At 45.5% G+C, this 25846-nt stretch overlaps 3 protein-coding genes and 1 long non-coding RNA gene across 6 annotated transcripts; 1 reads left to right on the top strand and 3 right to left on the bottom strand.

Moving 5' to 3' along the window:
• Positions 1-10817: 10817 nt before the first annotated feature.
• Positions 10818-13142, bottom strand: LOC120666961. Of its 3 annotated transcripts, none has more exons than XR_005671965.1 (4): positions 13081-13142; positions 12890-12998; positions 11736-11837; positions 10818-11261 (listed from the first exon to the last, which is right to left on the bottom strand). It is a non-coding gene; the product is annotated as an uncharacterized LOC120666961 (long non-coding RNA). The 3 variants fall into 3 exon arrangements; XR_005671966.1 differs by having other exon boundaries at positions 13073-13140; XR_005671964.1 differs by having other exon boundaries at positions 12890-13135.
• Positions 13143-14599: 1457 nt separating this feature from the next.
• On the bottom strand, positions 14600-17029 carry LOC120666962 (protein FAR1-RELATED SEQUENCE 5-like). Its single transcript, XM_039946954.1, has 3 exons — positions 15434-17029; positions 14881-15345; positions 14600-14801 (listed from the first exon to the last, which is right to left on the bottom strand). Exons 1-2 carry the CDS (start codon positions 16422-16424, stop codon positions 15170-15172), a joined length of 1167 nt encoding a protein of 388 aa, XP_039802888.1. The 5' UTR covers positions 16425-17029; the 3' UTR covers positions 14600-14801; positions 14881-15169.
• Positions 17030-19399: 2370 nt separating this feature from the next.
• LOC120666963 (zinc finger protein 6-like) lies at positions 19400-23918 on the bottom strand. The gene has a single exon (XM_039946955.1). The coding sequence runs from the start codon at positions 20497-20499 to the stop codon at positions 19699-19701; it is 801 nt and encodes a 266-aa protein (XP_039802889.1). The 5' UTR covers positions 20500-23918; the 3' UTR covers positions 19400-19698.
• LOC120668056 lies at positions 23687-25371 on the top strand. Its single transcript, XM_039948008.1, has 3 exons — positions 23687-23741; positions 23979-24637; positions 24679-25371. Exons 1-3 carry the CDS (start codon positions 23687-23689, stop codon positions 25369-25371), a joined length of 1407 nt encoding a protein of 468 aa, XP_039803942.1.
• Positions 25372-25846: the final 475 nt, after the last annotated feature.

A 25846-nucleotide genomic window follows, 5' to 3' on the forward strand; every position in this document is an offset into this window, starting at 1 on the left:
TGGGTGATAGCATCACCCGCCCCTAGGAATTATTTTTAGAGGTGGGTTATGGCATGACCCTGCTCCACAAATGATCCCAAATAAATTTATACATTTTTTATATAATCTTCGATGAAGTTAAATTTTATACTAAAATTGTAGAGGTTTAGGAGATCTAAAATTTTATAGTTGATAAATTTTCATTTAAGGTCATTTAATAGCCAAAAAAATATTATAAACTTTCTAATTTTAAAATTTAGAAGTATTATGGGTATGGGTAGTGCAATTATTATATAAAAGAGGTCCAAATCTTCCGTAAATTGGTATGTCATCATACTTTTAATGAATTTTATCATCATAGAAGATTCAAAATATTATATATAGAAGTGGATGTATATTCTCCATAAACTCATTGACTCCCCACACTAGTATCTCATATAACTTAAGCTATACTTTGAGGTTTCCATATTCTTAACCTTTATATATAATGAAATATGCTTGGCATTTTTTGTTTCAGTATTTATAGTTCACAATAACCATAATGAGGAAGTTTCACCTTTTTATTTGTTTTGCTATATTCTAAGATTAAAATAAGTGTTTAGACTAAAATAGGAAAATATTTTTAGGGGCGGGTGGATGTGTAACCCACCCCTTAAAATGCATTTCTAGGGGCGGGTAGGGGTGTGCCCTGCCCTTAGAAAACGATTTTGGATTTAATACAAAAGAATGGCAAACACATGAGGTTTGAGATAAGTGGTTCGAACCCTTTGTCTAAAATATTTTCTCTTTTTTTACTTTGTTGTTTTTGAGTTTTTTTTTTCATTTTTTAAAAATTGATTTGTATGGGTGGGTCATGAACTAACCCATCCCTATAAATCAATTTTGTAGGTGTGGGTGAGGCGGGCACGTTATCCGCTCCTGCAAACATCTATTTCTATCTGCGAAAAGTAGAAACGGGTACCACACCCACTCCTACAATACCTTTTGAACCGCCTCTATGAACCCTTTTTGTAGTAGGTTTTCCTTTTTCTATTTCTAGTTGCATTGAGTCCAATAACACATAAAGATTACCCCTAAGAGGAATAGACACTCTGGTTAACGCAAGTGTGCATATTTTGTCAAAAAAATTGTAGCAGTAGTAAAGAGGCTTGTAGTGGTGGCCGATTGGCTGGGATATTGTTTATTTTATATTTTCTATTTTTGAGTTTTTATTTTTCTTATTTTCTAGAAATTGATTTGCAGGGTGGGCCATGACCTAACTTGTCCCTATAAATCGATCTTGTAGTGGCGGGTGAGGCATGCACGTTACCCGCTCATGCAAACAACTATTTCTAGCTGCTAAAAGCAGGGGCGGGTACCGCACCCGCCTCTAAAAATGCCTTTTGAACCGGCTCTACAAAACATTTTTAGTACATTTTCCTAATAATACACAAAGATTGCCCCTAAAAGGAATAGGTAGTGCTGGTATAGACTAAAAGGAGATGGGTATATTAGGAGGACTAGAAATAGTCTTAGACGTACTCTGGCTTCCATTATTTCTTCCTATCAAAGCCCCTTAGGGATACATGTTCAGTGAGATATTTATGTGTTGGACCAACCAACTATCAACTATGGTTGCATCTTAATCTTTATTGTTTGTCTATTTATTTTCTACTGTAATTTATGCATGGTGAATTGGTGACGGCATGGTCAGGAGATCAGAGGAGGGTGGTGTCGATCGATCGAGATGGTAAGTAGTGCTACTTATGCAGTTATGCATGGTGATGGAGTAGTTGCTAGGACGGCTAGGAGGAGCGAGCTGCCTGCCCGTCTGCCGCCGCTGCTTCTGCTTCACACAATCACACGGCCGGCATGAATCCATCCTTTGGAGTAGTGCTGGCAGCAAACGAACGACGGCAGAGAGGACATTGTTAGTATTGATCTCCACCATTTGGGCCCAACGGACCAAATGGACCCTGACTCGCGCCCTGATCGGGGGCGCTCAGCCCATGGAAGGCTGGTGGGCCCCCGTCGCGCAGCCCCATAAAAGGAGGTGAGGACCAGCGGCACAAGGCACGAGGTTCGCCGCAGCTACAGTTCCGACCATCCTAAACCCTAACCCGATCTAGAGAGGGGGCTGTCAGCGACGGGAAGCTCCACCGTGCCGCACCGTCGCCGCCACTGCCTCGCCGTCGACTACAACACCGCCAACCCTGCACTGCGCGTCGCTGCCCTAGCGCAGAACGCCACCGACGAACCTGTAGAGGCTACCAGCGAGGTATTTCTTCTACAGAAAGGGAGTACAACCCGCCGATCTACTCTAGAGGTCCTAAAGTTTCTAACAGACATTGCCATGCCCCATTTGGTGGGGGGGGGGGGGGGGCGTCCGCAGCATAGGAAAAGCCAGGAAGGAGGAGGACAGGTCAGCGGTGGGTGATGGATGCACGGCGACAAATAATTGAAGCAGATTGCAGTGGTGGTCGTCATGCAGAGATCATTCAGCTAGCTAGCGCAGGATCGACGCAGAAACCAACAACAGGCCCGGTACTAGCAGCAGCGCAGCAGCGTAGTGGTTCTGTATGTGCCAAGTCAAGTGCCATCGCCATGCTTTGGGTACGTTGAGCTCCAGCACTGCCGTGCCATCGCCGGTGTATGTGTGTGTGTACGTGCTGGTAGCGCCTGAGACTTGAGGACGGACGGAGCTTCTTGTTGCACATGAGACATGGGGCAAGTAGCTAGGTAGCTAGCTACCACCATCTGAAATTCTGAATTAGCAACGGCATGCTGGTCAGGAGATAAGAGGAGGGTGGGCGGGCCCAGGATTCGAAGCGTGGGTATTGAGAATTTCATATGAATTTTTTTTAGACAGCCAAAATACGACTGCCGCATTGTCACATGCACGGCTAGCAATTAACGAATCATTAATCAACAATCACAAGTTGACATGTTTTGCACTTTTGCTATAAGTGATTGGGAGAGTTGGAGAAGCAGAGAGATGAGAGACTACAGAGATTTGGAACTGACTGTACTGGTGGCGAAGCAGCGCCATGCCGCGACCACAAGCCGTCCCGCCGCCGCCGGTGTGCGTTCTGCGTTATGCCTATCGCAGCCCCTAGGAATGATCATTGTTTGTTTCTGTCAGGCTCAAGCATGTTCTGTGCGAGGAGCCGAGCAAAGCATGTGCGGCTAGCTTGGGGTTGTCTCCTTGCTCAGTGCGCGTTCGACCCTGGACGGCCCTGCGGATTGCGCAGCGTGGCGGCGGCACCCCTGTGGCCTGTGCGGCTGCGCGCCTGCACCGCATGGGGGCGCCGCGCGGCAGGCGGCCGGAGCTTGCCCGGCTAGCGCCTGCAGCCCTGCGCATGTCGCGAGCGCCGGAGCGCGGCACCGGCCTCCGTGCGTGGGCCACGGGTCCCGAGGGCGACGAGCGCAGGCGGCCGGTGAGGGAGACGGGGATGGTAAGACGGGCAGGTTACGGACTTGCGGTAGGCGCCGGGGGGAATCGGCAGGGAGGAGGCGTCGCTGCAAGCCCCATCGGGATGCTCGGAGGCCCGTGATGATAAATTTTGGGCCGTGTGGGCCGGCAGTGGGTGCGGGAAGCTTTTTTTCATTTTTATATTAAAAAAACAAAACTTCAAAAATATATGTCGAATAGGAAAATTTTCAAAAAATGGGTGGGGGCGGGGTGACTGTCACCCATCCAGTTGGCGACAGGACCTAAATGTAACGCCCAGGGCGCATTAAACAGTGAACTTATAAAATCGATATAAATCGTAGAAAAATCGGAAAAATACAAACTCAACTGTTCTGGATTCTATGAAATAATATCTACAACTTTTGTTACATAAAGTTTTTCATTTAATCAATGTATCTAAATCAAGAAAAATAGTTCTTGTACCTAGAAAAATCTAAAATAATTCATTTGGTCTAGTTATACTTATCTAAAATTTACCAAACTTTTTTTATAGCTATTAGGAAATAAAATAATGGTACTGTAAAAGTTATGGCTTCTAATACTCAGTATAGCAGCATGGATAAATAACTCATTTAAACTAAACATATTGCAATATCTAATTTAAAAACTTATTCTAGAAATGTTTTCTGGACATATCAATTTTGTACAAGTCTATGCTCACCATATGCAGCACTCTGGCCAAAGAAGACATGCATCCAAAGGATGGATCTTGAGATTTAAATAAAAATGCATTAAATTAGTATTTAAAATAGAGCCAGATATATTGATCAAATGAAAAACTTTAACAAAAGTTGTAGATCTTGTTTCATAGAATCCAGAACAGTTGAGTTTGTATTTTTTTATTTTTCTACAATTTTATATTAATTTTACAAGTTCACTGTTTAATGCGCCCTGGCGCCAGGTCCTAAATGTAATTTTTTTACATTTAGGTCCTGTCGCCAACTGGATGGACGACAGCCACCCTGTCTCCCATTACAGGCACCTATTTTTGAAAATTTCCCTATTCGGCATATATTTTTGAAATTTTGTTTTTTTTTAAAATATAAAAATGAAAAAAGCGCGGGAGGGGAGCTGGGCTGCCGAGGTTTCATGGGTCAAAAGAGGGACTGCGACTCTAGGAGTATGTTTTGTTTTTGTTATTTTCGTTTTTCTGAATCATATACGTAGAATGCGTTATATACACAAAATGTTTGATAAAAATAATAGATATTCAGCTGAATACTCTTGAATTTAATGGGGCCCGCCCTGGCGATCGATCGACATGGTCAGTAGTCTGGGTATATATATCTACCCTGACCAGTCGCAACTGCACTAGCCATATAGGGGAAGGGTATCATTCTTCAATGTTTCTACTTGGGAGGTGACAAGAAAGGAGAGACGGAAAGGTTGCGATGTATAGATGGCCCACCAGTACGCACTACTGTCCTGGCAGTGTTCGATCAGTGATGACACCTTGCGATTTTCCTTCCAATCAGGACAGCGTGCTCGATCTCTGCTGTTCGCCGTACAAATCATGGCAACATTCCTCTGTTGGTAATTTTACTACGGCGGTTTACATGCATGCACAAGTGTTAGCATGCAGTAATTTCTTTCTAGTGGAAAAGGATGTTTGCTTGGCAAAAGGAAGGAAAAGTATATATTAATAATTGGTTTCACCGAGCACCATGCCGTATCTTATATAATTATATATACAACTGCAAGCATACCGTACCATTCTTGTTCACTACTAGTCAACTTAGGCTGGATGGCACAGCAACCACGAACTCAACAGAGACCAGCATGTTATTGTTGTCATGCCTTGGAACAGAACGTACTCTAGATACTAGATAGCTATTTAATTTAGCTAACCTTCCTCAGATTTTTAGTCCACTCTAAGTGCCAATGTCAGACCACTCCTTGCAACACTTCTACAGCTAAAAGATCCTTAACCTTCGTGCATATTAATTCTTTTAATTATATAACACCAATATATATCCATCAAAGAGGCCTAATAACTTTCGACTATCTTCCAATAATTTTTTTTTTTGTCATGGTTACCATGTTAAGCTATGGAGTGAACATAATAACTTAATACATTTTAAGTTACAGTTGATTAATAAATTAAATATATAGCTATTACCTTCCAATAAAACAAATTCGTCACGATTACCATATTCATTGCCATTTATTTTCAAGACTTGAAAGAGGATCCTTCATGCTTATAGCCGAGTAAGAAGAGGAGGTTAGAGCGAGCTATCGTTGCTAATAAGGATGAGGAGGTTCGAGATCTTTGTCATCACACCAAAGAAACGAGAGATTAAGGTCGTTGCAATCGAGGACAAGGAGATGGGGGGCATTACAATGAGGACAAGAACACGGGGATGGAGGAGAGTGGGGATCAAGACTAAGCGTGTGTGGACTCAGTCAAAAAAAAAATATTGGCGTTTTTGGGCTGAATAGTTGAAACCCATATATATATAATTGACAGTTCTTTACAGATGGAATCTGATATCACTATTCACATTCCTAAACTGATGTTTCGGATATCTTATTCTTTCTCTATCTTTAAATTATAAGCTTCACTGATATGATAATATATTTCATTAAAAAACCAAGATGTAGCCACTACATACATCTATTATTATCTTAATAATTGGTCAACAAAAGAAGCCTGCATGTTTTGCCGTCGTCATGGCATCGGCCATCAGCGAAGAGGCAGTGCAAGATGCAGCTCACAGATTACTGATAGATTAATTCACCTTTGCAGCACGTGTTTTAGTAGTGAGTAGTGACGGATTACTTCAGCTTCAGGTGTTCATTTAATAGTGCACTTGTGTGCCGTATATATGTGATTTGGAGATCAATTTCAAGTTTTCAACATTTAAGTTGTATGTTAACACAAATAATATGTAAGTCTTTTCTCATAACTAGTAAGTTGGCCCGTGCTAACGCTACGGATTAAAAAAACAAATATATTTAAGTGCAGACCACATAATTATGCCAGTCCTGACTCCTAAGTCATAACAATTATTAATATCATACCCATAGATAACCCAGCATAGCAGCATTTTGTGACACCCTAAGTGTCTGCACAATAAAAACTGCTTTTGTTTGTTATGCCTCATGTGTGAATTGTTTGAGCAAGGGCTTAATTTAGATTTATAAGGGCCCTTGTGTAATTATGATTTTATGCAAGGTCCTTTTTGCAGTTTTATTGAATAGAGTGTGCAATTATTGCTTTTGTGGAGGGTGTTTTTGCAAAATTTAGTGCATTTATTACATGGCAGCAAATTTTGCTTTTAAGTCTAAATTTAAAGTGAAATTACCTTGAATTTGATAAAATTCCTAGAATTCAAAATCCTTTCCATGTTTTCAAATTTATCTCTTGAATCTTTGATCAAATAAATTTTTGCACAACATCAAAGTTGTAAATCTTGAAAAATTGAGCAACTTTCATGTTGGGCACTTTTCCATCTGAGCACTATATTAAAAGTTATCTTTGATTTACAGATGGGTCCCTAGAATTTCTGAAATTTTGTTTAAGTCCCTTATCTTCTTCCTCCAGTCTGCTCCCCTGTTTCCGGCGCCGCCGACCGCCTGCCGCGCTGCACCCGCCGCTCTGGGCCGCCCCCGAGCCACCTCCTGCTGTCAAGCTGCCCCACGCGTCGTGCGGAACCTCCCCTCTCCGCTCTGTCACGCGCCCCACGCCGCCCGCGCGGAGCCACCTCGCCAGCCACCCACGGGAGCACGTCGCCGTCCCCGATTTTGCCTTCTCCTCGGCCGAGCTCATCCCCGAGCCCTTTTCCTTGCTATTCCTTCCACTCTCGGCCTAACAAATCACTCAGCAGAGCCTTGCTACAGCATCCCGCCGCCCTTTCCCTCCATTAGCGCCGCCGCTCCTCGCCGGCCGCAGTGGAGCCACCACCTCGGACCTCCACTTCCCCAATTAGACCCTTGAATCGAACCCCCTTGGTCCCCTGAGTCTCCCCGGCCCCACCCCTTCCACTCCCCCTCACCGGACCACCGCCAACGGCCACCACTCGCCGCCGGCGTGCTCTGGCCGCCGCGGACAGCCCGCTACGGGCTACCGCTACCCCGAATTCGGGCACCTTCTGGTGCGCCAGGAGCCGCTCTACCTCCCTAGCCCCATCTTCCCCTCTACGCCTCATCGGAGCACCGCCTCCGTCAACCCAGCTCGCCGCCGGCCACCGGGATCCGTTGAGCCGTCGCCTCAGTCCACCTCAGCCCCACCCAAGACCCTCTACAGGTGCGCCGTGGTCCCCTATAGCTCCCTGGCCCCCTTCCCCTCGCCGCCGGCGACACACGCCACCGGGATCCAGCGCTCCCTCCCCTGTTCCCCTTCCCAAACCGGGCCAAGGACCTCGGGTTGAAAGAAAAGAAAACCCAGGGGGTTATTTGAATAGGCCTAGACTCAGTTGAATAGTGCCACCAAGGACTCCTTTGTAATTTTTGCTGAGAACTTTGAAATTCTATAGAAATTCATAGGAAATTCAGAAAAAGGCAAATCTTGATGTTCTGGAATCCTTGTGTCAAGCTCTATCCAGTAGAATCAAAATATGATAGATGTTTGTGGAAAGTTTTTGCTGGAAAATTAGATTTGTGTCACTCGGTATATGAATACTAGTTATTTTATCTTTTTATTTACTGATGATTGAAAGCTTGTATTGCTCTGAAATTTTTATGGTAGTTTACTCATGTGACACTAGTTTTTCTATAAAAATTTCGTGATCAGTTCTCATGCATAGCTTTTTCTTTGAGTTAAACCTTGTTTAGTAGGCTTTATTTATGGTAAATAGTTTATGTTCATAATAAATCATGAAAATATTTCTTAATGTTATTATTGAGTATTTTAGCTTGTCCAGGAAGTTTGAGAATCAGTTCATTAATAGAACAGGATCTAAAAATGAATCTTCCTAAACTTGTGTCTGTTTTGTTTATTTTCTCAGAGTTAATTCTATGCAGATAAAATCATGAAAAATTCACAGTTGCTAGTTATTTTCTGTGTAAACCTCCTGTTAAATTTTGAGCATCTTCTTTGCTCTAGTTTGACCTGTATAATTCAAGCTTATTCTAGGTGTGATCTGAATGAATGGTTTGTTGTGAATAAATGGCTACATGTTTTAGCATGATTTTTACAGGGTAGCTTACTCTGTTCATGTTCTGTTTAGGGTAATTTTTGCTAAATTTATTTCTGTTTTTTCTTTGAGTTGTTGATTTATTAGCAAACCATGACTTGCTTGTTATAAGAAACCACCCCCACTTGTTTATGAAGTTAGTCAACTTCATTTGTGCTGTTGATCATGATGCCTTGTGTAGTTAGATTTGTTATTTAACTACTCTATAAATGATTGCCCATGTGTGTTTATAATTCTGTTCTTGCATTACATATAGATACGCCTACTTTGTCGGACGGGACGTACGAGCTGATCCAGGAGCCTGAGGGAGGTGATCCTGAAGTCCAAGTGAACACTGCTGAACTAACTGAAGCCCCGGACCAAAGTTCGGAAGAGCCTAGAGCTAAAATAGTTAGCAACTACCGAGAAGGCAAGCCCCGGACATAACCTATATTTCAAATTATTATCATTTACTGTTATTACTTACTTGTGCATTTACAGTTCTTAGGATTTGAATTGAAACCCTAGATGCATGATCCTAGGAACCTATGTACTAAACACTAGACCTGAGTTCGACTACTTGCTAAACTTATAGGACCGGTAAAAGTCGAGTGATTGCCTGTCACTCGCGAGCTCTATAGGAATTGCGTGTTTACTTTCTGTTATCAATATAAGGACGACGGACGGGGTCGTGTTCGATATCATGACCTTTGGTGAGACCCCGTCTGTGTTGATGAACTTGCTAAGGTCGCGGTGTGTGGTAGTGCTGGTTAAGTTTTTGAAAGTACTAGCCACATGCCGTAAATATGGTACGCGGTAAGCCTAGTAACCGATTGGACCGGGGAGTGGATATACCTGACACTCTCTCTTAGGGATAGGTTTTATTTTATGTTGTGCAACACTACGACTATGAGGGACGAGGTATAGAGTGCCCTATGGGACGAGAGAAGTGCCCTGTGGGATGAGGGGAGCCCTATAGTCGGGGAGAGTGTTCCTATCCACAAGCCGGAAAGAAAGGTCAACGGTTGCTTGGAGGTGACTCAACGGTGCTTCAAGCGTGTGTGCTAGGTTTACCCTTGCAAGGTTGAATTTCGATTCAGAATCGTCCGCCTCTCACGATGAAATGAGACTGCTTAATCTCTTTGCCACACAGAGTAATAAGAGCAACAATATTATGATCAATCTTGATGTTTACTTAAAGTTCTACCATGATTGAATAGTAGTTGCTTAGATAGAATGGTTAATCAACTAGAATCTGGAAAGCTAAAACTTGAAAATAAGGACCTACTCTTTATTGCTTTTTAGCAAAAGGAAAACCAGAGCCTCACAAACCCTGCATAGTCTAGATAAAGTGGGCTACTTATACCCGTTGACGGTTAAGTCTTGCTGAGTATTAGAATACTCAGCCTTGCTGTTGAAACCCTTTTTCAGGTATGAGTTTTGAGGACCAGGTCGCTAGTTTGCCTTGGCCCTGCTCTTTGCCTCCTGGCTGGTCCGTCGAGTGGGATACGTCTTCGGCCGGCAATGACTTTGATGAGTAATACCATGCTTGGGCTAGCCTGGTATACTTTGGCATCGTGTTGTGGCCGTCGTGTTTTATCTTCCGCTGTTTAAACTCTGAAGTTTTACCCTTATATTTTGTATAACTGAGGTACTAAGTTTAGTTTTGTAATAAGTACTTTGAAACATGTTGTAATCAATACTTTGCCTATGTTATAAACTTGTGGTTGTAATATCTCTGGACTCGCCTTCGTGCGGGGTATGCTTGTTCGATCCGAGAACTGGTGGTTGTATCGGGACGTTACCCGACAGACCAAGAATTGTTCCGTTTGAAGTGCGTTTGAGCTAGTGTTGCCTTTATGGTGATGCCCTGCGCACTTGAGCCGGGATAATTCAGGTGGTTCTGCCACACATTTGAAGTTAGAGCACGATATAGCTGCCGGTTCAACGAAACGTAGCAAATATCTCACTTTGTACATATTCCATTTTAAGTGCCGAAAGACTATTAAAGCTAATCAGAGTGCAATATAGATAGGGGGAAAACATAATTGACTTAACATAGATTATGGTCTAGGGAGGTGAGTTATTAGTACCTGTGACCAAACCATGGCACCAGCTAAGAATGCAAGGGTGTGTATTATCTCATTCTCCGCATGACACTTGAGTAAGATTATATTGCCCAGGAATATCTGGAATTTCAGTGATCAAGTGTATTAGAATTAAGCATCCATCAGAAGATCACTCAATTAACCAGAGAAGATAACCAAAAAAAACTAACAGCAATGCAAAGTGGCAAGTTCATGATTCAAGGTAATCATCAGAGAAACATACCTGTGCTCCAGATAAAATTAGAAAGAACTTTGAAGCAATTGCTCACTTATAGCATCTTCTTGTAGCACATATGAGCAAATTTTCTCACTGCAATATTTTACATTGTAAAGAAAGTCTGGCAAATCCATTAGCATATCCCTCAGATTAGCAATAATAAAAGGGTGAGAGATACAGAAAGAACAGAAAGAAGTTATCATGTTTTCAGTCATAAAAAATATCATCACAACTGTGCATAGCAAGCCATTGCCATTAAGCTTCAGCAGTTCATCATGCATTCTATCCATGGCAAAACTTAAAACTCTTGAGCATATTCTGGTATTGCTGCCGTCCAGGCTGTGCTTCCTGGACAGGCTGCCCGTGCTAACGCTCCGGGTGACACTTTGTCCCTGCACATCAAAACAACCAAAAGACAATAAAACATAATATGTTTCCATAGTTAAGAATAAAATGATCATATCCATGCAAATGAAAATTACTAAAATGATCATATCTAACGCTATGGGTGCATTTCAGACATACAAAAAACAACACATGATCTATAGTCCAAAATAAGAAATAAATGTTTCACACAAAGAAGATGTAACATATAGTTATTATGTTAATTACAGAACCACATCCATAGAGCAAAATTAAATTTAAAATTTTAAAACCACAGCCTCTCTCCTTCTCTCTTTTCTCCCGCGCAGACCAACCCCGGCCCAGCTCTCCCTCTCTCTCTCTCTCTCTCTCTCTCTCTCTCTCTCTCTCTCTCTCTCTCTCTCTTTCCCTCCTCCCTTCCTTCCCCGCTCGGCCCAGCTCGCCACCCCGGCCCGATCCGCCTCCTCTCTCTCTGTCAAGCAGAAACCAGGAAAAAACTTTACCTGAAGTTTTTTCTTCTTCAAAACCTGATCCACTCAAGGCTCTACCCTCAACCTTAAGCTTATTTCATTTCGGCAGCATATCAGATAGCTCTTGTTGATAGCCTAAAAAAATAAACTGATTAGGAGTAGCAGAGGGGCAAGAAGAATTAGTTCAGAGCATGCATCTGTCAGGTTAGAACAACAACTCTAAGTAAGGGTGCTACATACTTACAAACTAACTAAATGAATTATTAATATCTGTTATGAACTGGACCTTCTCTTAAGACAAATTTTATGATAATAGAAAGTAGGATGCTTCCATGGATATCCAATAAGACAAAAACATAGTTACTTTGAATATTCCTACTGAGTAGACACAACATGAATTGTGATATGAACTCCAGTTAGTTTTCCTACAAGCTACGACTCATACAAAATCTATATTTGGACCAGCAAAATAGCAAAATATTGTCTGATACTCTGATCTAAGTGTAAACCGTAAAGATAAAAACCCAAAATAAAAGATATAACTGACCACTCATAGAAAATCTATATTTGGACCAGCAAAACAGCAAAATGTTGTCTGATACTCTGATCTAATCTAAGTGTAAACGGTAAAAATAAAAACCCAAAATAAAAGATATAACTGATCAACCAATTTCCGAATGCATGCTTTGCATCCTCCAAATTAAACTTGGTGCAAGTGCTATCTTTAGCAACTGAAGCATTAAGTTGTCCAGAGTTATATGGTACACCGGCTTTATGAGCTGAATCTACCTTACTGATGCTAGTTTGAGTTGCAGAAATTTAAAATTTGTAGTGTGCGCGTGCTCACAAGTTTGTGATGGTCAGTGACAGGCAGAAAAATAAAAGCCTTTCCAAAGAAACCAGTAGTCTGCCTGCATCTATCATGGTCTAGCATGGGCTGCATGAGGCTTCCTTTCTCAACTGTTGGCATCTCGCAAGTAATGTACACAATACAGATCGAGTGTGACATCGAACAAAGATCCAACGAAGCACTTTTATTGGCTTTCTATTAATTAGGTATTCAGTTAAGTTGTCATAGGATAAATCTTCAGGCTGACTTTACTTCACATGCCAAAATAACTCTGATCCTACTGTATTAGGATCAAATTGGATATCAACTCTATTTTCCAGAGGGTAAAAAATATTACCTTACTGTTAGCCTCATGGAACACCTGGTTCTCGAATTTGACAGCAACCCTTTTGAAGTTCTCGGCAGAGTCAAGTTGGCCATGGTAAGTTTGGGCCAATTTCCTCACTCTGATTGAATTGAACATAGGTTAATCCGTGGAAATAAAGCTTGAAGACAAAACCAAAAATGCATGTTGCCGAACCACTTCACCATGGGCAATCCGTGGAAATAAAGCATATGCAGCACATGTATTATTGGGGCACAGTCGGGGGCGTCGCCGCGCGGGCTGGATGCCGTCGCATGGGCCTCCGCGGGAGGCGGCGCCGCGCGGATCCTGGCCATGCCGCCGGGGGGCCGGCGTGCACCCTTGCGCGGCGCCGGTTCCTCGCCGGGACGTGGCGTGCGCCCTTGCAGGGGGCCCGCCGCTCGCCCGTGGTGTCCGCCGGTGGTGGCCGCGCTGGTCGCCGAGGACCCGGCCCCTTCTCTGCCTGCGGGGGATGGGTGGCACATGGTCGTCCCCCGTCGGATCTGGCGTCGCCTCGAGCCGGGCCCCTCGCCGCCCACCCGGCGCCAGGAGCCTGCCCGGTGTCGCGAGCCCCGGCCGGTCCCGACGGACCTCGTCGGCCATGGCGCAGAGCAGCAGGTGGCGGCGGAGGCGCCTGCGGCGGCAACAGCGACAGAGGGATACGGAGGCCGCGAGGGGGAGGTGGGAAAAAAATCCCGTGAGCGCCACGCGCACAGGGCGCTGGGTGCACATCCCCTCGTGGCGTGCAACGATTGGACGTCGCCGGACGTGTGGGTCCCGAGCGCGGAAGCGCGGCTCGCCATCGTGCGCGCTGCCCGCCTGCACCATCGCGCGGCTCGGCTCCCTCGCAGGTTTCGAGCCCGCTCGCGCACGAATGCAGGCTCGCATCGCATCGGCTCCGCTTCCTGGGCGAACTACAGCCATTCATACAAAGCAAATTTCTCACAAAATAATTCCAAACTTCCTTAAGCATCACTGTGGTCAGGCAGCCCAGACTTAGAATTTTCTTTCAAGTCTGGCGCCCAGGATGTGCAGTGCTAAAATCAATTTTTGGAGCTCTTTTAAAATTACTTAATTCCAACATCTAGCTCAACAAATGAGAGTACAAGTTCACCAATATTCATAGATCCCATTTTGCTACTGTGGAGCCAAAGTTTAGATACAAAGTTGCTCTGAAATAATTTTCAAAAACAGCTAAATGATGTTGTTTCATACTTTACTCCTGTCCCCCTAAGTCTGGCGCCCAGTGCTGAAATGGATTTTTGGAGCTCTCTTAAAATTACTTAACTCCAATTTCTAGCTCAACAAATGAGAGTACATGTTCACCAATGTTCATAGATCCCATTTTGCTACTGTGGAGCCAAAGTTTAGATGCAATGTTGCTCAGAAATAATTTTCAAAAACAGCTAAATGATGCTGTTTCAGACTTTACTATTCTCTGAAATTTCTGATTGTGAATAGTAACCTCTACTCATCAACTTTGAAGATTTAATTGAGGTTCTTAGGGTCTGAGTTTACAAAACAATATGGTTCATTTCATGAGAACATGTCTACATAGATTCATCAAAATGTAACTTCCTAACAGCAGCTTGCGTTGTAGCATCTTGATCAACTCCCATTAAGAGACTTGTGTACCCTCCTGGTATGTATGGAGGAGCCATTGCAGAAGGATTGGCAAATAAATTGAACGGGGGCATTGCGACATTAGTATATCCACCTTGGACGAAAGGAGCATTCATGGTTGAAGATGCCCCAACATTACAATCATGTGTTTACCACAAGAAAGTGTTCATAAATCATGCATGTAATGGAATAAATTTTGAAAATAGGTATTGTCTTACAATTATTTGGTTTGTCTCAGCACGTTCGTCTCTTGCTTCAATATCATCATGTTCCAGATCGTCACCTACAATGCAAAATATATGATAAACAAATATTTAGAAAAAATTTTACACTAGAACAAAAGGCATTTAACAGTTGGATACCTTTCTTCTGGGCACCCTTCTTCTTCTTCTTCTTCTTTCCTGGGTTCTTCTCAAGAACATTTTTAAAACGTGTCTCCTTTGGACCTTTTATGACTGGAGGGATTCTGAATGATATTACACCATTTAGTGGATCTCGGACACATTCATTTGGAGTAGGGGAAATCTCATTGGATTTATCATGCATCTCACTTAGATAAGTATCCGCTTCCAAGTTCAAGTCATGCATGGCTTTCTAGATTTTATCAAGTAGTTCTTTTGATGACGAACACTTCAATGCAAGAGATGTGGCCTATCGAGATATAAGTGTTGCCTGTGCATTCAAATCTCCCTCCTCGGATCCTTGTTTTGTTTCAATATAAAATCCACTTTTAGCATATTTTGTCCATCTAGGCAGTATATATTGTGATGGCAAATTATATACCCCATTCATATTGTAGACTCTAAGAGCATGTTTGCATAATAAACCTGAAACATATAGTTCCAAATTTAAACAAATAATATTTCAGGATACAAGATGCAATTTAAACAGCTTGGAAGATAATACTTAACATACCTATGCATTCAAACATCCGGCAAGAGCATGTAATAGTTGAATCTTCTTTGTTCAATACTACTGTTGCTCCACGTTCAGATTGCATATACTTCACAAAGAATGTGGAGTTTGTCCCATTACCTTCCAACAATTCACAAGACAACGTAAATTGTTTTTTAAACTCTTCCTCAAAATCTGAATACATTCTCCTCGTATATGTTTCAGCTGCAGTTTTCAACATTGGCAGATTTGGAATGTAGCAAGCTGGGATCTTTCGACGTGACTGAAAATCAGCATCCTTCTCATTTGACCTTAGAGTGACTATAACATTTTCACATTCTACAAGGAGTTCTGAAAGACCAAGTTTCCTATGAAATGTTTTCTTGAAGACATTGTTCATACCTTCGCTCCTCTGGGTCGAGTGCATGTCTGCTGTAAATGAGTCACGGTATACCGCTGCCCACTTTGCCCTCAAAGCATATAGGTTTGACATCCATGTGTTATCCTCAAGGTTGTATTTAGCCAACAATTCATCCCATTTCTTTGTGAAGTAAATCTCTGCTCTGTCTTCGTAGATACAACTTTTGAAATCCACCCAGAACTTGTTGAACTTGTTACCTGACTTGTCCTCTGCCTCGTCCTCTGCCTTGTCCTCTGCCTTGTCCTCTGCCGCTTTAATTATAGGACCAAGATGTTTGACAACATTTTGGCGAATATGCCACAAACATAGGCGGTGGGCTGTGTTTGGGAATACATGAGCAATTGCTGCTGCCATTGCCGCGTCTTGATCTGTGAAAATTGTGCTTGGGTGCTTTCCAGACATTGCTTGAAGAAAGGACTCAAATAGCCAAACAAATGATGGAATAGTCTCGTTGAACATGAGTGCACACCCAAAAATTATTGTTTGCTTGTGATGGTTGGTGCCAAGAATCGGAGCAAAAGGCATTTCAAACTTATTTGTTTGAAATGTGGTGTCAAAGAACACAACATCACCGAAGCATTTGTAATCCATGATAGACTGACCATCTGCCCAAAAGAAATTTGCTATATGACCAGTATCCTTGTCCACCTCAACTGCATAAAAAATGTTGGGTCCTGGGCTTGTTTATTTCTCAGATATTCAGATAATGTTTGTGCATCATTGCCTTCTAAGTACTGTCTGCGCTCGCGACCAATCTCATTATAGCAATCCATCTTAGTAAATGGTACTTTGTCTTCCCCTCCATAATGCTCCTTCATAAAATTGAAAACTTGGGATGGCTTCATTCCAGACCGTCGTGCCTGCCCAGTTAATTTTCTATCTGCCTCTATAATCTCTCGTTGGGACCTCCACTTATGTATCTTATTTGGACTGGCAAGATAATGGTTGTGCTCTACTACAATCTTTTGCACAGTCCATACATTCTCCTTGCTGATACTAAACTGGACACGAGCATCACAACAGGTCCTTGTAATATCTTTTTGTGATGCCTCATTTTTCCGAAGTCCTTGGCCACTGCAAACAAAATATTTCTGAGATAAACTATCATCTGATTTGCGGCGCTTCGTCCTGCTCTTTCTAACACTGAAGCCAACAAGTCCAGCATAGGTATTGTACATCTCACAAGCTTTTTTCTCACAGTCAAAAGTCATTCCAACTTTAGGTGCCATCTCAGCATATTTATCAACCACATCCTATACAAATAATTATCAATTAAAGGTCTAACATAACAAAAAATATTAGATATTGTTTGTGAAGTTTGTTACTTTTATTTTACCTCATTTGGTACTTCAATCTCCACTGCTCCAACATGTGGTATTTGTTGTTCCTCTTCTCCACGATCACAAGCAACATCATGATTCGCAGAAGGAGCATTTAATCTACATTTGGAAAATTGATAGTGAGGTGTAATAATAAACCCTAACGATCATGAGGGATCGCAGGAGCTTCCTCAGGGAGTAACAACACGGATCAATAACCAAGACATGGATGGGGATCATGATGAAGCGAGGAGCAGCCACACAAGTTACCTAAGGATCGACGACGACAGAATAGCTTGCTCGCGATCGCCCAGGGACGTCGCGGGCACGCCGCCTTCTGCCCCGTCGGTGCCGTGGCCGTCGCCGCCTGCTGTTCCGTCGACGGCGTGGCCGTCACTGCCTTCTGCTCCGTCCGCGGCGTGGCCGTCGCCGGGTAGGGCTTCGCAGCGCAGCCCTTCTTCCATAGCTGAGATGGCACCTATTCCGGCGCCACTGTTCCGCCGTGGGCAGTAGTGCGGGGAAGACGAATCGACGGCGGACGCCTGGAAACCTAGGTCACAATAGCCTCCCGCTAGCAGGCGGAGCCGAGCGCTACGAGACGATTCAGTTCGCAACAAGACGATTCGCAGGAGGAGCCGAGCGCTACGAGCCGCGCGAGGGGCCGAGCCGGGAGCGATCGAGCGCAGGGACGCGAGGGGGCGAGCCGCGCGAGACCCCCGTGCACTCCGTCCAATCCCGACGCGCCATGAGGGGGGCGCACCCCGTCGCTGGTGCGCGCGGCGCCCATGCAATTTTTTTCCGGGAGGTGGGGAGAGGAGGCGGCAGCCACGGGGAGAGGGAGAGTGTGGTGTTTTTTTTTTATTTTACTCGAGGAAACCGTGGTTTGAACGCTGGTCGAGGGCCGCGCGGACATGCGGCGGCGGGGGCGAAGGGGTACGCGTTGAAGCGTGGATCCTTAGAAGCTGAACCGTTCGATCGCGTTGAAGTCCGGTAGCTAGTGTTAGGAGCCGTCGATTTTGATGGAATCATTTCTTTGGGTACAATTCCTTGAGTACATAATAACCCTGTTCTGCTCCAGCAGCTTCCAGCCAGCCAGTAGTGTTTTCCTCTCACACCACTCTAGCAGCTCCAGCCACCAGCTAGCCAACAGTATTTTTCTCTCACACCACTCCAGCAGCAGCCTTCAGCACCAGCACAGCGAACAGGGCCAATGGTTTGGATATGACTGCGGGGTGCAATTTTTGGGGTGGCCTTAGGGAAGTTTGTTTGGTGCCTTATAGGATGGAAACAAAGAAAAATGCATGAAATGGTTTGTGCACTATTCGTAAATCGTACAAATGACTTAGCGTTAAAATGAAGCGATTCACTTGCGTCACGTCTAAATATTAGGTAGCACAGATGAAATGTCAACACATTAATGGTGCTCCAACAAAATTGGGCCCACATATCAAGTTCAGATCTTTGGCAAGGAAGTGACAATGTTCGATATTCCATAATTGTCTGATCAACAGTGTTGACCATCTGAAAAAAGACTGCTACTGTGAAGTTGAAGTGTTTATTTATTTATTTATCTTTTAAGTCTGTGTAATTGAATTTCATAATAACTGTTTCTGAATTCACTGAGAATCCAAACAAACAAATAGCAAATAGCAAATAGCCCACCAGCATATTTATAACCAGCTAGCCTGCGTGAACTAAGCATCTTGCTTGCCATGAACAATCTGGTTGGAATAACCGACAATTAGTGGATGAAATTATAATTTTTCCAAGTTTTATGCATCAAGTAAAACATGCTGGGGAGTCAAAAGTATTCCATATATAAGAGAAAGCCATACAAACCATGCATATTTTTCACCTCATTTTTTTCATATTTAATTCTTCTTATTAATTTAAGCCGGAACTGGTCACTGTTCGGATCTTTCAAAAGAAAAAACAATCTTCCGAGTTTCTCCCTCCAGGAGAATCTTCAGCCAGTCATAGGCTCCATTTGGATCCACCAGCTAAGTCATTAGCTGATTAGTTGGAATTAGGTTCAACCAGCTAATTGGATAGTTGCTATTTAGCTTGTTAGAAGAGATTTTTCTGCACATTAGCTGGTCCCGTTTGGATCCACCATTTCTAAAATTAGCTATATACCAATTAGCTGTGAGGTGCTCTTGGTCAGATAGAGATAAATAAAGCACTGACAGTCGATTTTACACACTAAACTGAGCAAACACCAGATAATTAGGACGGAGGAATACACCATGGCACAAAAGAAAAAAAAATAAACGTGTTCCAAAGTGTTCCACACTTCTCTGGCCCAACAAACTGTTACCCAGCAGGCAGCAGGACAGAGGCAGCATCATGCAACTTGACAACAGCTTGAGAACATTACAATAAGCCGTTGTACAATCGACAGAAGGACGTACTTTACACACTAGTTAGGCAACAAAAGAAAGAAAGAAAGAAAGAAAGAAAGAAAGAAAGGAACAAAGAGAAATCAAAAGTAGAAAATAATAAATACCTCACGCATTCAGCATGGGAAACTAACTCGTAGTACGTAGCTAGAGCTTGAGGTTGAGATCAACATGCCTCTGCTTCTGCCTCTCGTCCCCGCTGAGCGCACACGACTGGCCGCCCTCCGCGTACCACCACCGCGACAAGCCGCCGTTGCCACCATCATCACCATCAGCGGCGTAGCGAGATCCTCCGAGCATCGCCGCCGTGTCGTCGATGAGGTGCGCACGTTGAGAGGAGCGGCACGAGTGCGAGACCTGGATCGGCACCGCCGCCATAGGAGCTGCTTGGTTGATCGGCGGCGCAACCATGCTGGGGACGGCGGCGGCGGTGGATGTCTCCGCGGGGAGGTAGAGGTGAGCGTTCCACCCAACGCTCCTCTCCTTCTTGTGTGCATTCTGGTGCCCCCCTAGAGCCTGCGACTTGAGGAACTTCTTGTTGCAGAAGAGGCAAGGGAAGAGCCTCACACCACCTCTGCCGCCGCCACCGTCAGAAGCCGGGACTGCGGCAGCATGGTCAGGAGAGGAGGGCGGCGGCGAGGTGGGCCCCAGCGTCAGCGACAGGTTGAGCACATAGTCGTCGTCATAGGTGCCGTTGGCCGTCGCTAGAGACGACGGAGGCGCCTCCATTGGAGACCACGGCGAGCTGATCGAGCTGAGCTGAGCTGAGCTGAGCTGAGCTTTGCTCTTGGGGTGGCAGTGGATGGGTGAGTAGTGAGACTGAGAGTGCTGCGACTGATGAGATTTGTGTGAAGGATCGGAGCAAGAAGGGGGTATATAATAGGGATGGATGGCTAAGGATTGTGGCAGAAATGGCAAGCCCACCATGTCCAAATTCTGGAGTTGCATTATTGCAATGGTGAACGGCGTCCAACCACGGTGGGGCGGGCCCACGTCAGCAGCTAGCTAGCCATTGGGGCCGGGAAGACGACAAGCAAGTTTGGTGCTTACTCACCCAAAAGGAGGTCGAGATCATTGCCACAGAGATCATGGTGGTTATCAATACCACACTCATGTGTAGTTGCAGGTCCGCCACATGTGAGATGTTCTTCCACACTTGCCATGACCAGAGTATATATAGTCGGATCCGTAGGTAACGACATTTGATGCATGGTAACACATGTGAAAAATAATGAGTTATTAGGTTCAAGTGATAATGAGTGAAAGTGCTAAACTTTAGCAATAGTCCATCCAACAAGGAATGCTAATAGGGTGGACTAAACTTTAGCAAATATATGAGCACTAATAGGTTGCTAATAAGGTAATAGATGGCGACCTTTATCAAGCTCAGTTCTTCTTTAGTTTCCTGCTTTAGTAGTATTCTGATTTTTCGACCGATTCAATAGTATTCTGTGAGAGAAAATACACTAAAATAAGTCGGGTTAATCTGAACGAAAGCAGACAAGCAGAATATAGGGATAATAAGAGCTAGCTTCTACAAAAAGCTTGTTGAGCCTAGTGAGTTGAGCTCCAGAAATTGGGTGTGTTATGGTGAAATGTGTTACCATCATCAAGCTCTAATTTTCCGACTTTTCTCGAACCTGTCGAGCTCGTGCTCTCATTGTCCATCATCAGCTTTCTGAGTACAGTACACATCATTGTAGAGCATGGAAAGATCACACTAGTTGGGAGTTGGAACAGTAGTTACCAGCGATTTTAAAATGTAATTCTTTATGTGTGTGTGGATCCCATGCATGCCTGTGATCTGATGTGAACAATAATAATAATAAGCTTTCTTTATGTGGCACAGTTGTAAACTAAAAACTATCAACAGGTAGGAATGTTGCTAGACATGACACGTACGGCGAAGTTTGAAAGGTGGTCGTCGGTAGCGAAAAAGGGAGGACACAGAGTCTATCTACACACACACACACTGGTCTTTCGCAACCTTTCAGGCCTCGCTCTCTCTCCTTTCTCGCGTCACGTCCCAGAGCCCCAGATGTTCATGTGAGCATGTCCGGCCAAGGAGAGCAGGCTTGTGAAGTTGTGATTGGTCAGGGGCAGCTACCAAGGAGCACGTGCCAACGTGCTGCATGGTGTCGGCACATAATAGGGAACCCCAACAGGAAGGGGCTACGATCTCTTCGGGTAAAGAAACCAACAAAACCTGTGAAAACTACTGCTCGCTGCTTGCCTTTTTTCGTAGTTTTTCATGAGAGGGGTCCAGGGCTCCAGGCCGGTCATCATATGGATCATCAGGTATACTCTCTCCGTATTGGTAAAAGAAGTCGTTTCAGACATCGACACGGTCTCCAAAAATAATTTTGACCATTTTTTTTGCTACAAAAAATTTACAAAATATAGTCAATACATACTTTTATGAAACTACATTTCAAGATGAAGCTATTTACATCGTTTTTTATATTTTCAAACTCAACCCAAAAGAATCCATGTATAGTCAAAGTTTCAAATGTTTGACTTAAGACAAACTCAAAACGACTTCCTTTACAGGTGATTGGTGAGGTCTTGTTATACATGAATAATGGTCTTCACTTTAGGGAGGAAAGGGGTTAAAGTACTTTACAAATGTTTTTTCTTGGCTTCGATGTTTTCCCTTTTACCAAAATTTCTCAAGTTATAGCAACTTGTATATATCGCTTGTATATTTCTCATGTTATAGCTTCGACGTTTATGTCTTTGTTAAACTTTAGAAAGAGTTTGAGGATGTCCAACGAGAGGATAGATATGAACACTGATGACGTGAGGATGTCCAAGGAGAGGATAGATATGGACATTGGGATGATGCGAGACACGTGTGCGATCCAAGCTGGTTTGGTAACATCTACCACGACGCAGCATGTAGATAGGCGTCGGCAATGTTATCCTGGTTGTGTTATCCTGAACGTTAAATGGTAAACAGTTGATCAACTGAATGTTTAAACAAGAAAAACAATTGTTTAAACAATCAAAACAACCGATTAATCAGAAATTCTGTACCAATGTGTAGCATTCAAACAGTATGTAAATAGGCTAAATGACTGAACAGTGATGCCGGGTACGACATAGTGCTCAATTGATTGGGGGATTAGACAAGCGGTCACAACATATATGATGAGTACTTGTTTTGGCGGATTATGAGCCGTTGCCGGCATCTCTATCTAGCCTAAGTTGAAGCTCGACGAGAGAAATAATATGAGCGGACAAGGCAAGGCAACGAGAGGGAGGAGATTAAGGGTAATGGCTCATGGCTCATCCAGGCTTCCTTACCATACACGTATCCTTGCTCATGTGTGAACATCTTTGATAGCCAAAGCAAAGCAGGGCATCTTGGCATGCATGATACAACCACCTCACACCACGCCGTACAAGTCTTGTTCACGAGTCAGCTGCTGCTGGGTGGCACAGCAGCGGCGCCAGCCAGGAACTCCACAGTGCACGGCTTTCGCTGTAGAACAGCAGATGCCTAGGAACTCTTCAGCTTTAGGTGAAACAGATGGCTGGGAAAGAAACAGAAAAAGGTAGGTATGGCTTTCCTAGGAAAGAGAGATGAGAGAAGCTTTTCAGCTTCTGGGATATCCTCCGGATCCTTGTTCTGAAACCACTTTCAAATTTACAATCCGTTGAGCGAATTTCAGATCCTTGGCGAGAAAACAAATTAAAGGGCCATGGAGGTTCATGGGCAAAGAACATGTGACGATGAAGCGTAGATGTAACTACATCTGCAATCTGCAAGACTGCCAGGCAATAATCGACCACTAGGCAGCGTCTCGTCTAGCTCTTTCCTCAGGTCAGATTATATTAAGAAAGGGGCGCTGCCATGGCAGACCTTTGCTCCCAACAGCTTGGGCAGAGATGGACGCCAACAAGACCCCAAATTGACAACGATGGCTGCCAAGTTGACAAGAAATTGGAAAAAAAAATTCCAATAGCTTACGGGCTACCTGTTGAGAGCTAGCTTCCCCGAGAACAATCATGTCCTCGTCTACTCTTGCTGATCCAGCTGAAGATCCTGTCTGAGCAGCAGCCCAGGTAAGCGACAAGGTACGCTCCAGGACATGGACACCCAACAGTGGCGGCTACAGCCACTGTTAGCGTGATGTATGGGCTCTTGGGCCCGGAGGGATCAGCTGTTGCCTATCTCCCTGGTTTTGGTTAGTTGGTTATGTTTGGCAAGTATCTCCTAGATTAGCTCCTTTCTATTCTTAGGGTTATCCTTGCCTATATGTACTTGAGCCTTGGCTCCTTCATAATCAATCGATTAATCCTCCCAGCCATACTCTGTTTCATGGTATCACGAGACCGGGCCTCTTCCCTCGCCACCCGCGCGCCCCTGCGCTAGCAGTATGGTCGGGACTCCCCCCACCTCCATCGTCGACCCCACCGAGCAGGCGCGCCGCGCCGCGACGCCGACGCCGAGCAGAAGCGCCTCGCGGATTCCCGCGCCGCTGCTCGCGAGGCTGCCCTCGCCGAGGCTCAGGCCACCGAGGAGGAGGCCGCTGCTGCCTCCAACGACTGCGATGCCGCCGCCGAGCGCGTCCGTGCTGCTCTAGCACGGGTGGCCAAAGCCCGGGCCGATGCCGCCGCCGCGGCAGATCCCATCGACCCAGTCGCCGCCGCGGCGGATCCCATCGACCCGGCTCCTGGGGACGGCCTGGACATTTCTCACGCCATGGCTCTCCACGAGGCAGCCGCCATCCTCAATCTCCACACCCAGGCTGTCTCCTTCCAGAACGCCCGCAGTCTGGTGCAGGTCACCCTCGACACCTCCTCCGGCAATTACTCGCGGTGGCGCGAGCAGTTCCTCCTCGCCGTCACGAAGTACTCGCTGCAAGATCACATCTACAGCGACCACGCCACCTCGGCCCTTCCTGACTGGACTCAGATGAACGCAGTTGTCAAATCATGGCTCTACAGCACGATCTCCTCTAATCTCGCTGAGGCCGTGATTGAACACCGCGCCACCGCCCATGAAGCCTGGCTCGCCATCGAGGGTCACTTCCTCGGTAACCAGGAGACCCGCGCCCTCCACCTCGACGCCAAGTTTCGCGCTTTTGCACAGGGTGATCTCTCCATCACCGATACTGCAAGCGCTTCAAGAAGATGGCCGACGACCTCGCTGACCTCGGCGAACACGTGACTGACCGCACACTGGTCCTCAACGTGATTCGCGGGCTCAACGAGCGCTACAAGGACATCGGCGTTCATCTCCGGCGCGGGCGCCCCTTCCCCTCCTTCGCCGCCGTCCGCAATGAGCTCCTCCTCGAGGAGATCAACATGGTCCAGCACCCTGTTGCCCCCTCCACCGCCCTCGTCGCCACGGGCTCCTCCGCACCTTGCCAGCCCGCGCCGACCGATGGCGGCGCTCCTCAGACCGGCGCCCCCAAGCAGAACAAGAAGAAGAAGCAGAAGGACCGCCGCACCCGTTCAGGCGGCACCTCTGCCCCTGGCGGCGGCGGTTCCTCTGGCGGCCCCTCCTCCACGCCCGGGGCGTCCGCTGGGTCCGGCGGGACCTGGCCCTCCTCCTACAATCCATGGACCGGGTCCATCCAGATGTGGCCCGGCCCCCGGACGCCTCCCCTGGCCCAGCTTCCCCAGGGACGCACCGGCCCACAACAGCAGCAGGCGCTGCTGGCTCTTCAGGGGGGCCAACAGCTTCCCCAGGCGGCCCAGCAGCTCCCCCACCAGCAGGCCTTCCTGCCGGCCTACGGAGCTCCTGTCCAGCCCATGTTCAAGCCGCAGCAGCCGGCGCCGTCGGCCTGGCCCTCCCAGGCACCGTACTAGCCCATGGTGGGATCTCCGGCTTGGGTCCAGAGCTCCCTCGCCTCTACTTTCAGCACCATGACGCTCACTCCGCCGATGAACAACGACTGGTACTTTGATACAGGTGCCTCTTCCCACATGACCTCTCATGACGGTTCTCTCTCTCACTCCTCGACCCCACGGTATCCCTCTCCCACCTCTATCGTTGTCGGTAATGGTTCGCTCTTGCCGGTCACCGCGACCGGCACGGCACACCTTGGCTCTCTTGCATTAAATAATGTTCTTGTTTCACCTCAGCTCATCAAGAACCTTATTTCTGTTCACCAATTTACTATCGATAACAACTGTTCTGTGGAGTTTGACCCATATGGTTGCTCTGTGAAGGATCTTCTCACGCGGACCGTGACCATCAGGTGCAATAGCTCCGGCCCGCTCTACCCTCTGCAGCTTCCCGTGGCACACTCTCTTGTCGCGAGCTCTACGCCGGTTTCGCTGT

The sequence above is a fragment of the Panicum virgatum genome, chromosome 3N (genome assembly GCF_016808335.1).
Source record: "Panicum virgatum strain AP13 chromosome 3N, P.virgatum_v5, whole genome shotgun sequence".
Classification (NCBI taxonomy): Eukaryota; Viridiplantae; Streptophyta; class Magnoliopsida; order Poales; family Poaceae; genus Panicum; species Panicum virgatum.

Excerpts from the sequence above, each read along its gene's own strand:
- LOC120666962 (XM_039946954.1), bottom strand. The coding sequence starts at position 16,424 with ATGGATTACAAATGCTTCGGTGATGTTGTGTTCTTTGACACCACATTT. Across the intron at positions 15,346-15,433 it reads CCGGATGTTTGAATGCATAG|GTTTATTATGCAAACATGCT; the intron begins GTATGTTAAGTA and ends TATATGTTTCAG.
- LOC120666963 (XM_039946955.1), bottom strand. The coding sequence starts at position 20,499 with ATGCAACTCCAGAATTTGGACATGGTGGGCTTGCCATTTCTGCCACAA.
- LOC120668056 (XM_039948008.1), top strand. The coding sequence starts at position 23,687 with ATGTATGGGCTCTTGGGCCCGGAGGGATCAGCTGTTGCCTATCTCCCT. Across the intron at positions 23,742-23,978 it reads TGCCTATCTCCCTGGTTTTG|GCGCGCCGCGCCGCGACGCC; the intron begins GTTAGTTGGTTA and ends CCCACCGAGCAG. Across the intron at positions 24,638-24,678 it reads ACCTCGACGCCAAGTTTCGC|CGCTTCAAGAAGATGGCCGA; the intron begins GCTTTTGCACAG and ends CGATACTGCAAG.